Source organism: Haemorhous mexicanus, chromosome 3, assembly GCF_027477595.1.
Source record: "Haemorhous mexicanus isolate bHaeMex1 chromosome 3, bHaeMex1.pri, whole genome shotgun sequence".
Classification (NCBI taxonomy): Eukaryota; Metazoa; Chordata; class Aves; order Passeriformes; family Fringillidae; genus Haemorhous; species Haemorhous mexicanus.
The window spans coordinates 1,531,229-1,544,429 of record NC_082343.1 but is presented as its reverse complement, the minus strand read 5'-3'; the positions used below and the strand labels follow the sequence as shown (position 1 = coordinate 1,544,429).

Sequence of the window (13,201 nt, the reverse complement as noted above, 5' to 3'; positions counted from 1 at the left end):
GGTGTGCTGACTCATTATGTGCATGCTGGGCATCCACGTAGTGCAGGAGCACCTTTGTGCCTCTGCAGGACAGCAAGAGGTGTCTGTCCTTCCCAGACACTGCAAGAAGAGCCCAAACCAGCCTTCTTCTCCTTGCAGGAAGCACAGAGGTGCCATTCATGCAGCAGCTACCTCCCTCAGAGCACTTCATTTCTGCTCTGCAAAAGGGCTGGGGAGTTTCAAGGCAATCGCTGCCTTGCAGCCCATTTGATATTTTTGTCTTTTAGTTCACCTCAGGGCTCAGCTTGGATGTAAATTAAAGCAGGTGAGAGGGAGCCTGCTTTTGAGAGGGCTCTAATCTGCCTCTGCAGCTGGGACAAAAACTAAGAGCTGGAAGGGAACAAAAAAGGCAAGGGTGCTGTTACTGGGATAAACAAATGCACAGCTTTGAAGTCAGTGGCAGTTTAGCCCACCTGTGATTTAACAAACCTGGCAGGCCATGAAATCTTTCATAATTAACTTCAACATTCTTGAATGTGTTGTGTGTTTAATGGACTGGTTTTAACAATCTGTAAAAAAAAAAATGTTCTGGTGTAAATTGAGCAGGGAAGTAAGACCAGATTCCAGTACCCAAAAGGTGAATTAACACATCCTGGGGAATGCATCAGCTGATTTTTTTAACTTGCCATTCTAACTGCTGCAAGAATGGCAATTTTGAGTTCTTCTGGAAGTAGTTTGGGGTGTTTTTGGCAGAGGTTAAGTAGGCAGGGAGTGTCAGGGCTCGCTGGGGGACATGGAGAGGGGGCCTGGGGATGGAGCAGCATCAGGGAGGGGCCTCTCAAAGCAGGGCCCATCCCAGTGAAAGAGCAGGGGAAGAGGTCTCCTGAGTGAGGAGTTCTGCTGGCAGCACCTTCTGTCCACACCATCCAGAACTCGTTCTTTTTCACACAGGTGCTTTCTGGGGCATTGTGGGCTGTTTCTGGTGATGTGGAGTTCCACAGGTGTCAGTTGTGCCTCAGGTCAAAATGCATCCAAAATAAAACATGGTCCCTGTGAGTGTAGCAGTGACCCAGCCACTTCATTTCCACAAAGACACTGTCTGTGTCATAATTTCCATCCCTGTGCCTTAATCTTTATTCTCCCAGTATGATAAAGACATTTGTGATTCTGATGTGAGGGGAAAATTAAGATGATTTCAACAGGAAATGGACTCTTGTACAAGATTCCCCTCCCCTTCCAGTTTCTGTGTAGCAGCTGCTGTTGCCAGGCTGTCTTGGTTGCTATGGTGGTGGTTTGTGTGCCAGAATTTTATATTCACTCTTCAAGAGTCACCTGATTGAGTGGCTGTGCCACCAAAGTTACCAGGCTCCCTCCTGGAGAGGGAGGCTGTGTCTGGCTGCTGGTCTGTGTGTGTGGCACCAGGGGAAGGGAGCAGATTAAACATCCCCCCCTCCCTCTGGCCCTCAGTTTACAGGACAATTAGCAGCTTGGCTCTCAGTAAATGAGTGACTTGTGCCTTTCTCAGCACACCAGGCAGCTGCACCACACCTTGTGGCACTCCTTGGTCAGGTGGGAGCTTGGCTGTCTGCATGATGGGAAGTAGGTTTTTATCAGAAAGGACTGAGCTTCCATCAGAGAGAGGGTCACATTTTCAGTGTTTCTTTCCCAGAGTTGTTCCATAGAATTTAATGATCCTGCTCCCACTGATAATTAGAGCATAATTTGACCCACTTTAAAATGCAGTTAGGATGATAAGCTCAGCTTCATCAGAGGTGTAGCTTTAATCCCAAATCGTGCAAACGCTTCTGTTTAACTCTTAGTATGCTCAGTGCACCTTGGCAGGGAAGCATTTGCAAGGCTGAGGCCCCTGCTTCTCTTCAAAACCTAGAATGACAGCAATAAACTCAGGACAGCCAGTGAAATAGAGATTTAATATATATTTCTCTGAACCCAAATTTAAAGCAGTAAATTTAGGTTTTAGTGCATTTCTCCTATCACTTCAGAGTCTCTCTGTGTAGCTTTTGCCATGTCTTCATTTGACCTGACTTTGGTCAAAGCCATCTGTTATTTAAATCAATTATTGCTCCTTTCCTGTTTTGTTCACACACACATCCAGATGTGTGTCTAAAATCTTGTGAGGTCAGTTATTCCCCTGGAAGTGAAATATTGGGACCTAAGCCCCTTCCATAAAAAATAAAGCTTTATGGGTATATTGCAGTCTAACAACTTGTGTTATCCATGCAAGGCAATCCCTTGACTGTCTAGGCTGGGATTTCTGAGCCTAGAGAAATGAAGTGTCCTGAAACAGCTCTTGCAGCAACATGAGAGCAGCAGGTATCAGATCTGGTTTGCAGGATTTGGAATAACCACTTGAATAAGCTGAGTGGGTTTTTTTCTAACACATCTTTCCTTCATTCTTGGAACTGGAAGGGGCTGAGTGAAGAAACAGAAGATAAGCATTTAGATGCTTAACTGAGGCTTTGGAGGAAGGTGTCTGCCTCTTCTGTTCTGGGGCTTGGTCCAACCATTTAAGGACAAGATCTTTGCACTCTTTCTGGGTGTAACAACCCTGCTGAGTGGAGCTGGTTTCCAGGTCACTGATCCCAAGCTTTGTGCAAAAGGAACTAGATGGAGACAGGCTCTGAATGTGTGTTTGCAGTATGTACTAGGCACCAAGAAATGTGCTCCTTGCTGCAGCAGATGCCAGTAACACATGAGCCAGCTATCTGGGTTGAAACTAAAATTCCCACTGCTTTCACAGAGCCCAGGATCTTTCAGCACAGGCTGAATCACAGGCACTTTCCAGAGCTGTTGTTTCAAAGGCATCATGCCATTTCCTTTTGTGCTGCTTCTTCCTTCTGATGGAAAATTCCTTAGGTACCTGCTGTATGAAAGGTGTGTTTCTCTTAAATACTCTCAGATTAAAATACTCAAGTCTGAAAAAGCTTTGCTCTAGACAAAGCTTCCCATCTGTAATGACAGGCAGCAGTGTCAGAGCCTATCCTAATCCACAGGCCTGCTTCTTCCATGTTCACATCAGTGGTTGCTGGGAGCCTCTGGCACCATCATGAATCCTGAGCTATCATAAATTGTGATTTGTTTTCCCCTAACAAACACTGTAAATGAGCCCAGGCCAAGTGAAAGTGGATTTGGGGGTTTGTTGAGAACTGCCACAGGAGTGCCACCATCCCTGGCAGGTTTGCATCTTCCCAAGGTCTGGTTTCAGTAGACTGCTGGGAGTGCAAGGGCTTAAAGGATCATAAGTACTGTAGCACCAGTACTCTCTGCTCTTATTTTCTAGGGATTTTAGGAGCACTTTCATTCTTTTGTATGCTCAATGAAAAGGCAGTTGTGAAAATGGCCCTGAAAATCTCTCCCTTTTCCCCCATCAGGAGCCACCCCATCCCTCAGCACAGCCAAAGGCAGAATTGGTTATTGTTGCCTTAAGTCATGGCAAATGGCTGGGAATCACAGCCCAGCAGGCAGAGAGCAGGCTCTCACCCTGACTGATGTGACACCCACGTCTGCAGGGAAGGTTAATAAGAACAAAAAAACAGATCCAATGGGTTAATTGGCCTTGAAATGTGTCTGCTGTGTGCACGGGCTGTGGGGAGGGAGCAGGTTCCCCTCCCACTAAAGGCAATCAAAAGGCTTTCCTTGAAGGGGAGAAATCTGGAAAAGGCCCAGAGGAAAAGCTTTAGCAACTCTTTACAGTAGGAGCAAATCAGCAGTCCAATATGCCAGTTTTGTGGCTTTTTAATTAAAAAACCAGAACCAACATCTCCACACTCAGATTGAAGAAAAAATACTTAGTACTCTTTTAAAACATTCCTCCAAACTAAGTTAAAAATACATTCAAAGACTTTTTTTTTTTTTTCTGGGCAATTTGCTTTGTCTATAGCAGAAGTTTGGCCTGGTGCCCCTAAATCCCAAGGGTCAGTTGGAAACCCCTACAGAGAAATTAGAAATCTGATGTGCTGTGTTATCTGATGTTTTACCTCTGTGATAGCATAGGGTCTCTCACAGAGAGAAGGTCATTGGTGGAGCACTTTGCTCTTCAAAAACATTTTCCTTAAAACCTCTGGCTTCAGGATTTTGCTGGGTGTGAGGATGTTTTTCCATCTTTATGCCTTCTGAGTTGAGTATACCTAAAACTGAATTAAGGTCACATTGCTTTGTTCTGAGGAAGCCTCTTCATCTTAAGAGATCAAAAAGCTGTGGTAAAGCAGTTTCTGTGTATTTAAAGCAAGAAGCTTTGGGAATTGTTTGTGCCACTCTTTCAATTATAAGTTGTTCCTCTTTTGGCATCACTGAGCAGGCTCATCGCTGTCTCTCTGCTTTTGCCATCGCTGTTCCCTCAAAACTAAAAGCCAAGAAGTTTCACTCAACAGGAGGGAGAACTTGTGTGTTGAAGGTGGCAGAGCGCTGGAACAGCTGCCAGAGAGGCTGTGGGGTCTCCCTGTCTGGAGACATCCCAAACCCACCTGGACACGCTCCTGTGTCACCTGCCCCGGGTCCCCCTGCCTCGGAGGGGACGCTGGGCTGGGTGATCTCCACAGGTGCATGCTGAGATTCAGCGCTTCATCTCTCAGTGGGACGAGACGCAGGGACACTCATCCTCGCTCGCTTGCTGGGCATTTCGGAGCGGTACCGGAGCCGCACGCGTGCTTCCCGCGGAGGGAGGCGGGTGCCTCTCCCATTCCCAGCGAGTGCCGGCCGGGGCTGCGCTGGGCAGGAGGGAGGCGGCCGGGGCTGCGCTGGGCAGAAGGCGGCCGGGCGGTGCTGTGCCGAAGGAAGGCGGCCGGGCGGTGCTGTGCCGAAGGAAGGCGGCCGGGCGGTGCTGTGCCGAAGGAAGGCGGCCGGGGCTGCGCTGTGCAGAACGTGGCCGGGCTGCGCTGTGCCGAAGGAAGGCGGCCGGGGCTGCGCTGTGCAGAAGGCGGCCGGGCAGTGCTGTGCAGGAGGGAGGCGGCCGGGCTGCGCTGTGCAGAACGCGGCCGGGCAGTGCTGTGCCGAAGGAAGGCGGCCGGGCTGCGCTGTGCAGAACGTGGCCGGGCAGTGCTGTGCAGAACGTGGCCGGGCGGTGCTGTGCCGAAGGAAGGCGGCCGGGCGGTGCTGTGCAGAACGTGGCCGGGCAGTGCTGTGCCGAAGGAAGGCGGCCAGGCTGCGCTGTGCAGAACGTGGCCGGGCTGCGCTGTGCCGAAGGAAGGCGGCCAGGCTGCGCTGTGCAGAACGTGGCCGGGCAGTGCTGTGCAGAAGGCGGCCGGGCGGTGCCGGCAGCCGGGAGGTGGCGCCGCGGCGCCGCCGGCGCTGCCCTGGGCGCGGGGGAACCTCGGGGGCCGAGCCTGGCGGGGCGGGAGGAGGAGCGGCGAGGCGGGGAGGAGGGAGGGAGCGGAGCGGGCAGCGCGGCGGCTCCGTGCCCTGCGTGCGTGCGTGTGTGTGCGAGGAGCGGGCGGGCCGGCGGTATATAGAGGATGTGCCGCCGCATGGCTCGCCCCGGCCGCTGCCGCGCCAGCTCCTTGGGCCAGCGCCAGTGAAGCCTGTCGCCCTCGCCGCCCGGGCTGCCGCCTCCCTGCCCGCTGCCGGCGCCTCCGCCGGCCTCTCCGCCGGGTTTCCGGCGTCCCTCCCGCAGCGGCCGCTTGCCGCGGCTCCTCCGCGCCGGGGCACAGCGAGCGCGTCCATGCGGTGCAGATGGCCGGGGCACAGCCAGGGGTGCACGCTCTGCAGCTCAAGCCCGTCTGCGTCTCCGAAACGCTGAAGAAAGGCGTCAAATTCGTCAAGTGGGACGATGTGAGTAGCCGGCGCTTCTCCCGGCGGGGCGATGGGGCGGGAGGGCTGCGGGCCGTGGTGCGGGCGGCACAGAGGTGTCCCCTGCCCCGCCGGGGGTGCCGAGCCGAGCCGAGCGGCGGCAGAACGCCGGGCAAACTTTGTGCGAGGGCTGTCCTGTGGCATTGCGCCGGGCCGGTGCGGGCTGTGCTGGGCTGGCTCCTTTCGGGAGCGCCTTCCCCTCCCGCGGTTCGGTGTGATTGTGTTGCCACCTCTGTCCTCGAAACAGAGTTGTTTCAGCCTGGTCTCTCGTTCCATCTCCCGTCTCCTCCCAGCCTCTCATTTTCCTTCTGGCTCCTGCTCCTCTCGCTGTCTGGCTCGTTCTGGTGGAGTTGTCAAGCCCTGATGTTTTGTCCCGGTTCGGGTACCCTTGGTCACCTTACTTCCTCCGCAGAAGACTTTTCTTCCTTGGCTCCTTAGGGCATGAAGTGGCCTCACCATCACATCTGCTTTCCCTGTACTGCTTGCTGCTTCCCAGCCCTTTACATTTCTGTAGCCTCACGTAGGAAAGGAGTGTAGTTTCCACCTCACCTTTGGTAGAGCAGCTGCTGAGCAGCTGGGATGTCTTCCTTGGCACGCTGGCTGTGCCTGGGACACTTTGGGAGGTCAGGAGAGCTAAACGGTGGAGCTGTCATTTCCAAAGCCTGCCGAGAAGGAGAGCAGGACGAGTCTTCTGCTGGCTTTGCTCCGGCAGTCCAGCCCTGGCTGTTTGTGTCTCAGTTGTGCAGGAGGAGCAGGTGCCCCAGAAAGTCTGTGGGTGCTGTCTGGGGCCACAGAGGCATCGAGAGACTCGAGCTGAGGCAGAGAAATGCTTGGGAGAGAAGACAGGCAGGCTGAATGCCGGGAGGATTGTTGAGAATGAGTTGTTTCAGAGCTCCTGCCTGTTTGCTGTGAGCTTGGCTGTGCTAAAGGCGTCCACGGCAACACCTGGAGGGACAGCAGCGAGGGACAAGGAGCAGCTCGTGTGGAACTTGGCTTGTCATATCTCGCTCTTTTGCCGCTGCTTTCAGCCCGTCCAGCAGCCAAATGTGTGAGCCTGACCCCTGCAAACCTGTGATAAACACTCTCAAGGAGAAAGAGAACATCAGAAACCAAACCACTTGTGGTGTGAAGTTTTATTTACGGTAATAAGCGAACACGTTTTTGAAAGCCTCAGCAAACTGACCTTGTCTGCAGTACCAAACAGTGGCTTGACACAGGTTCTGCACATTCAGGAGCTAGGCTTGAATGAGAAAACGTTTGCTTTGGGTTGACATTTTCCTTAGGGTAGGAAAAGGCAGCCTTGTCATTTGCAGTTATTGTTTTATTTTTGGTAAGTTACCAAGGCGTTTCCGTGTGTGTATGCAGAGGTCAAACTAACGGTGATTTGAGTCTCCAGACTGAAAGCCCAAGCCATCAGCCAACAGTTTGAGGTATTAGAGTGCTATTTCCCCAACAATAATTGTATAGATAGAATGAAAAGATGAGGAGGAGTTCTCCACTCACAGTAGATGTTCACCTGCCTGCTACAGGCTAGTTGGTAAAAAGATTTACAATTGTAAACCTGCAGGCTGACTTATAAAACATGGCAAAATTCTGGAGAAGGATCTGTATTTTGGGTTCAAGGTGTTACTCAGCAGTCCACAGGTGTTACCTGGAGTGTGTGACTGAGTTGAGTCCTGTTGTGTTTTCACTGTGCTTTCCCTGGCAGCCCTGTGAAAGGTGATGCCTTTTTAGGCACTCTGTGATGAAGAATTCTGGCATTAACTCGTTGTTGACCGTGCATCGTGTGCCTTTCTGCTCATTTCCCACCCCTCAGCCCTCCTGCCTTGCCTGTAGCATTCTCAGCAGTGGAAGCCCCACCAAGTCCAAGGTTTCAAGGGGAGGGAGTCTCCTCTGGCTCACACTCTGATGTTTGTTATGCACCATTTCTTCTGACTGTGTGTGAGAGTGGGAGTTTGGTTTTTCCATGCCTGTGCATCGGGGCAGCTCTGTCCTCCCCTTGTTTCCTTCCCTGCTGTTTTGGGTTGCACTTTACAGATGGTCCTACTGCCTTTGCTTTGTGCTTCATGAAGCAGCAGTGGTTGTTTTGAATTCTTACCACTTGTACCAAGTTTAGCCCAAAGCAAAGTTTTCCTAGCTGAGCTTTAAACCGCTGAGAATTTTTAAATGGGAATGCTGGAAGCATTTAAACCAGAGTGTGGAGGGGTTGAAGGAATGCTGTGTTGTGTGGAGTAGCATCACAGGAAGTGTTTGCCAGCTTTGGGAGGGACACTGGGGCAAGGAGTGCAGAGCAGCCTGACAGAGGCTGTGGTGGTGCAGGTGTGAAAGCCAGTCCGTGTGTGGAGCTCCCCTCCTGAGCCTCTGGGGCTCTGTGCCTGGCCAGTAGCTGAGGTGCTGAAGCAGATGTGGTGCTGGCAGTCCTCATGGACCCCTCTCAGAGGAGCAGCTCTGAGATCTGTGTGTCCCTGTGAGCCCCATCCAGTGCCTGCTGCCCCTGCCCTGGGGGGATGGTGCACTGGAAGGGGAAGTGCAGGGGAGGGGGTCACATCAGCCAGGTGAGGAGCAGGGGAGGGGGTCACATCAGCCAGGTGAGGTGCTGGGGAGGGGGGGTCACATCAGCCAGGTGAGGTGCAGGGAGGGGGGGTCACATCAGCCAGGTGAGGAGGAGGGGAGTGGGGGTCACATCAGCCAGGTGAGGTGCAGGGAGGGGGGGGTCACATCAGCCAGGTGAGGTGCTGGGGAGGGGGGGGGTCACATCAGCCAGGTGAGGAGCAGGGGAGGGGGGGTCACATCAGCCAGGTGAGGAGCAGGGGAGGGGGGGTCACATCAGCCAGGTGAGGAGCAGGGGAGGGGGGGGTCACATCAGCCAGGTGAGGTGCAGGGAGGGGGGGTCACATCAGCCAGGTGAGGTGCAGGGGAGGGGGGGTCACATCAGCCAGGTGAGGTGCGGGGGAGGGGGGGTCACATCAGCCAGGGAAGGAGTGGGGGAGGGGGGGGTCACATCAGCCAGGTGAGGTGCAGGGGAGGGGGGGTCACATCAGCCACTCCAGGTCCCAGGCACGGGGAAGGCTTGGGCTTCCGTCTCTGCACACCATCTTCAGTTTCTGAATTGAGACAGCGTTAGGATCAGTTAAAAAGCTCTGGCTTTGCAGGACAAGTCCCTCCTTCATGCCTCGGGGTTGGATGTAATGCTGCTCCCCATCCAGTGCCTGATACACTGTTCACAAATCCCTTGGGGATCGGGGTGTGAGGCACTGAAGTCAAGCCGTTCATTGTTGTCCTGTAACTTTGCTTCCCCTCACCCTGTTTGTGTTGTGGTCTGTGACAGTATTCCGGGTCAGAAAGCGAGTTTCAGAACGGTGTGTAGCTCTTGGTGTGCAGCTTTGGATTCCCAAGGCACTGAGCAGAGAGAGCTGCTCTTGGGATCTGTGGAAGACAAACGTGGCTGGCTGCTTTGGTCTTTCCCGTGGCTGTGTCCCTGTGTGTGCCTGGGTCAGACAACAAGCTTGGCTGAGTTGTTTCTTGAGCTGGGCCTCTGTAGCAGCTTCTCCCCGAGTGCTGGGAGAGGCTCTGAGCCTGCTGGCTTTGGACAGCTGTGCCCTTGTGTTCCTGGAGAGAGCTGACCCAGGGAAGGACTGGCTGCATCCCCTGCTGTGCTTGCAGCAGCTCTTCCCCAGCCCAGTTTGGGGTGGGTGAATAAATAAATGTAATTAAGGTCACAGGTGGAACTGTTTTGGTGAGGGTTTAAGTTTAATGTAGCAGAATGTGTTGCTAGGCTGAGGAGGGTAAGGGAGCTTGAGTCTAAAGAGCAACTTCTCCCAGGAATTCTCTGTCTTGAGGGCTGAAATCTGCCCTGGCTGACTTCTTCCCTTGTTTTTGTCTGGCCTGTAGTGGGAACAGAATAGACATAACTGAGTCTTTCAGTAGCTCGAGAGGCAGAGCACAGCTGAGCTGATATTTCCTGAGAGCTGGAATTGGCACACTCTGGCAAGTGTGTGTGATGGTGTAGGTTCAAAAATGGATTTGTTTTCATTTCTTGCTTTAAAGGCTTTCTTATCTTCCCCAGTGATAATATGTACTTTGCATAAAGATTTGGACTGATCTCTGGCTCACACTGTTTACTTTCACTTTTAAGTGAAGTGTGTTGCTAAGGTGAATTCTACCTAACTTGAGGGCCAGGGTTGCAATTTTCTAGCCCCATCTTTTTTTTCTGAGCCCTGGATTACTGCAGCAAGCCTGGCTGGTAGCATTGCTTAGGGGCTGCAGAACTTCCCCAGGTGAGCAGCAAAATAGAACCCAGGTCTTTTAAGTTTTTTTTTTTAATGCCTTTCTCTTAGAGCACTTTGTCTTAATAAAGCATTTTTTGAGCTCAGAGTGAGTGCTCTGGAGATTTGCAGGCTTCTTTATCTGTTTAGGATGTTTTAGAGAAGACTATCAAGAGTATCCCCTTTAACCTTCCAAGTAAACATAACATCAGAGCATCTTTATTATGGATAGGCTGAGATGAAACAAATCAACAACTTGGAATTTTTCAGAAGTTACTTAAAATAACTCTTTTCCCCCCCTGCCTTTTTTTGTTTGTTTTTAAGCTGCACAAGCCTGCCACTCCAGTACATTAGTGAGGACATGAAAAATGAGAAACCATTGTTCTGTGTGTATAAAACTAAAACAATAAGCTGGAGAGTTTATTTTTTTTGTGAACACTTTCAGTCTGGAGTGAAGAGGTCAAGTCCAGCATTCCAGAGTTTTTGTTGTTTCTTCTTTGCTGCTAATCTTTATATAGTAAACCAGTATCAGCTCTGGGCTGCTTAAAAGTATTTTATCTGAATGAGTGTAAGTTGTGGCTTTGGTCATTTGCAACACAGGAGATGGAATTTACAATTGTAAAGAGTTAATTTTTAGTAAATTGGAAAGCCTGAACTTGGCTGGCTCTGTTTTAAAGCTCTTTATAACTCCAGTGTGGGGGGAAAGTAAGATTTGGATCTGCTGCAGATGGGTGAAATGCCTGCCTGGGAGGATCTGGTGTTCAAGTCAAAGGTGGCATCTCTGTTAGGGGGGCTTTGGAGCCCTTTGGAGTGGTTGGTGGTACATGGCAAAGTGAAAAGAGAAAACAACTCCTAAATAAGTGAGTGTTCTTTGGGAGAGGGAGCTGAGCTGGGAATTTGGGTTGTGCACTGTGTGCTTTCCTCACCTCAGTGTGTGAATGCCCAAGACTGTTTTGGGTTTTTTTAACCAAACCTGGAGGGAAATAGTTAACACACAATTAACTCTTGCAGTCTATTTAGAACTATGCAGTCTTTGATCTATTAGAAAGTAAATGCTTCATAAGCACTTCTTAATTTATTTTCACAAGGCCCATTAAATGACAGAATTGTCCAGTTTCCAGTCATTCTGTTGTAGATCCAAAAAAAGACCAGCATTAAAATCTCCTAGTTTTTAATCTGTGATTAGATACCTTGGACCTCATTTTCAGCCTGCAGTGCCACACTGTCAGGTGTTCAGAATGCCTCCCCAGTGATTTCAGCCAAATTGGAGCTCTGCATCTCTGGAAATTAGGAAATGCAAGGTGGAAATGTAATTCCAGAGTTCTCTCACAATCAGAAGGCAGCATTTATGCTGATGAGCAGACTGGTGTAAATTACATTCTCAGCATCACACAAGCACTCTGGCCATGCTGAAAATCTTCTTGGCTGGCATTTCACTGCCTTTGCTCTAAAGTTCTCTCTTTATTCTCTTGACTGTTTAGCTTGCAGCATTTAGGGGATCCTGCTAAAAATGCAGTAAGAGGCTCATTAGCTTGAGTGTGATATGCTGAGAGATGGGGTGGGGTAGGACAGACTTCTGAGAAATCCCACTCAAGGCAGATCTTCAGAACTTGCAGTGTTTGAGCAGCAGAAGGATGATTTCTGTCCTGTGGTGCCATCACCAAAGCTTCTCCAGGGTAATAGTGAAGGATATCTTCTTGCATGTTCCTGATGAACAAGGGAATTTCATTTTTCACTTGTTAGATCAATTCCAGTTTGGTTTTTTGTCTGACAGCTCTGCTCAGCCAGATCTCAGGCCCTTTGGCCAAAGTGAAAGAAATGCTCAAGAACATTTTGCCTCTGCCAGAAGGAGTCCATACTTCTCAGCTGAGTGCTTCAAAGCAGCTTGGCAGAGATTTTCCAGAAGATTGTGAGATAATGATGTGTAAAAAATTTTCAGGTTATATTTGGGGATGTTCAGTGTCTCTGAAAATCTGAGGCAAACCCAGGAAAGAGCAGCCAGCCTTAATGAGGCAGTGTCATGAGCCCCACCTGTCAGAAGAGCCAAGGACAGAGGCTGCTCTGCTTTGCTTTTGAGAATCTGTTGATGTGAATTTTGACTGCAGCTGTTTCTAAGAGCCATCATTACCTACCTGTGATTGATTAGAACACAAGCTTGTGGTCATGGAGGGAAAGGTTCCACCTGTGCACAGCCAGGCCATGGTGGTGCTCTGATAAATAGGCTCAGAAAGGAGCTGAAGCCAAGCTTTCACCTCCTCACTGATTCTGCTGGTGTGCTCATCTTTCCTGCTCAGCAGCAATGGAATGGAGGTGGCACTTTTTGCTCACAGGTTGTCTGAGAGCCCCTCTCTAAAAATCAGAGCCTGAAGCAGCCCTTTAATTGTGGGTTTGTCCACTGTGCTCGTGTTCTGCTGTGCCTGGCTGGTGAGGATCCCAGAGCTCCTTGTGGCACCTTCTGGGCACAGAGTTGAAACCTCAGCTTCCAAGTGTAAAACTGAACATTGCTAATGCAGGCTCTGAGGTTGTGCAGCCAATTAGGAGGCACCTTAATGGAGTGAGCAGAGAGCAGCCACATTACTCCTTTGAGGCTCTGGGCTTGGGGCACAGTAGAGAATTGGCCCTAAGCCAGCCAAGAGGAAGGTGGGGGACTTGTAGAGGAGAAATTCAAAGCCCTTCAGGAAAATGGCTCTCTTTAGCTGAGGCTGTGATGCACAGCACTCTGGGCCAGCCAGGAATTGGCAGGGGCAGTCTCTGGGACACCAGGGCACTGCTTGGCATGAGCTCCCAGGCTGGCACTGAACAACTGGCAACCCTCAGGCACTGGGACCCCCTCCCTTTCTCTTCCCTCTGCCCCTTCTGGTCACAGCTGGTTTTGGCCTTGCTCACCTCGTCCTGGACCTTTTTTATGGCCTTGGAAGTGCCCCAGGAGTCTGGCCTGCTGCTCAAGGGGCTGGTTGTTAATATCCAGAGGGATGGACAGAAAATATAGGCTGCCCCCCTACTACACATTGAAATTTCCAAACCCTTCAGCTTCAGAGATGGGCAACACTTGTTTTTTTATTTCCTGTTTTATTCTCACTTTTGCATCTGAGTGGGTCAGGGGAGATATGAATGTCTGCCCCTGATTAGTTTGTCCTTGAGATTTTGTTTGT

General features: G+C 50.9%; 1 protein-coding gene across 3 annotated transcripts in view; it reads left to right on the top strand.

Moving 5' to 3' along the window:
* Positions 1–5,397: 5,397 nt before the first annotated feature.
* The window catches only part of PLCB1 (phospholipase C beta 1), a 345,096-nt gene continuing 337,292 nt past the window's right edge, over positions 5,398–13,201 (top strand). For 2 of the 3 annotated variants that reach the window (XM_059840472.1, XM_059840474.1), the window contains exon 1: positions 5,399–5,766. In XM_059840472.1, the coding sequence (XP_059696455.1) occupies positions 5,668–5,766 (99 nt within the window). In that variant the 5' untranslated portion in view covers positions 5,399–5,667. Of the gene's footprint in view, positions 5,767–13,201 lie in introns of all 3 variants that reach the window. The other variant, XM_059840473.1, reaches the window with a different exon arrangement.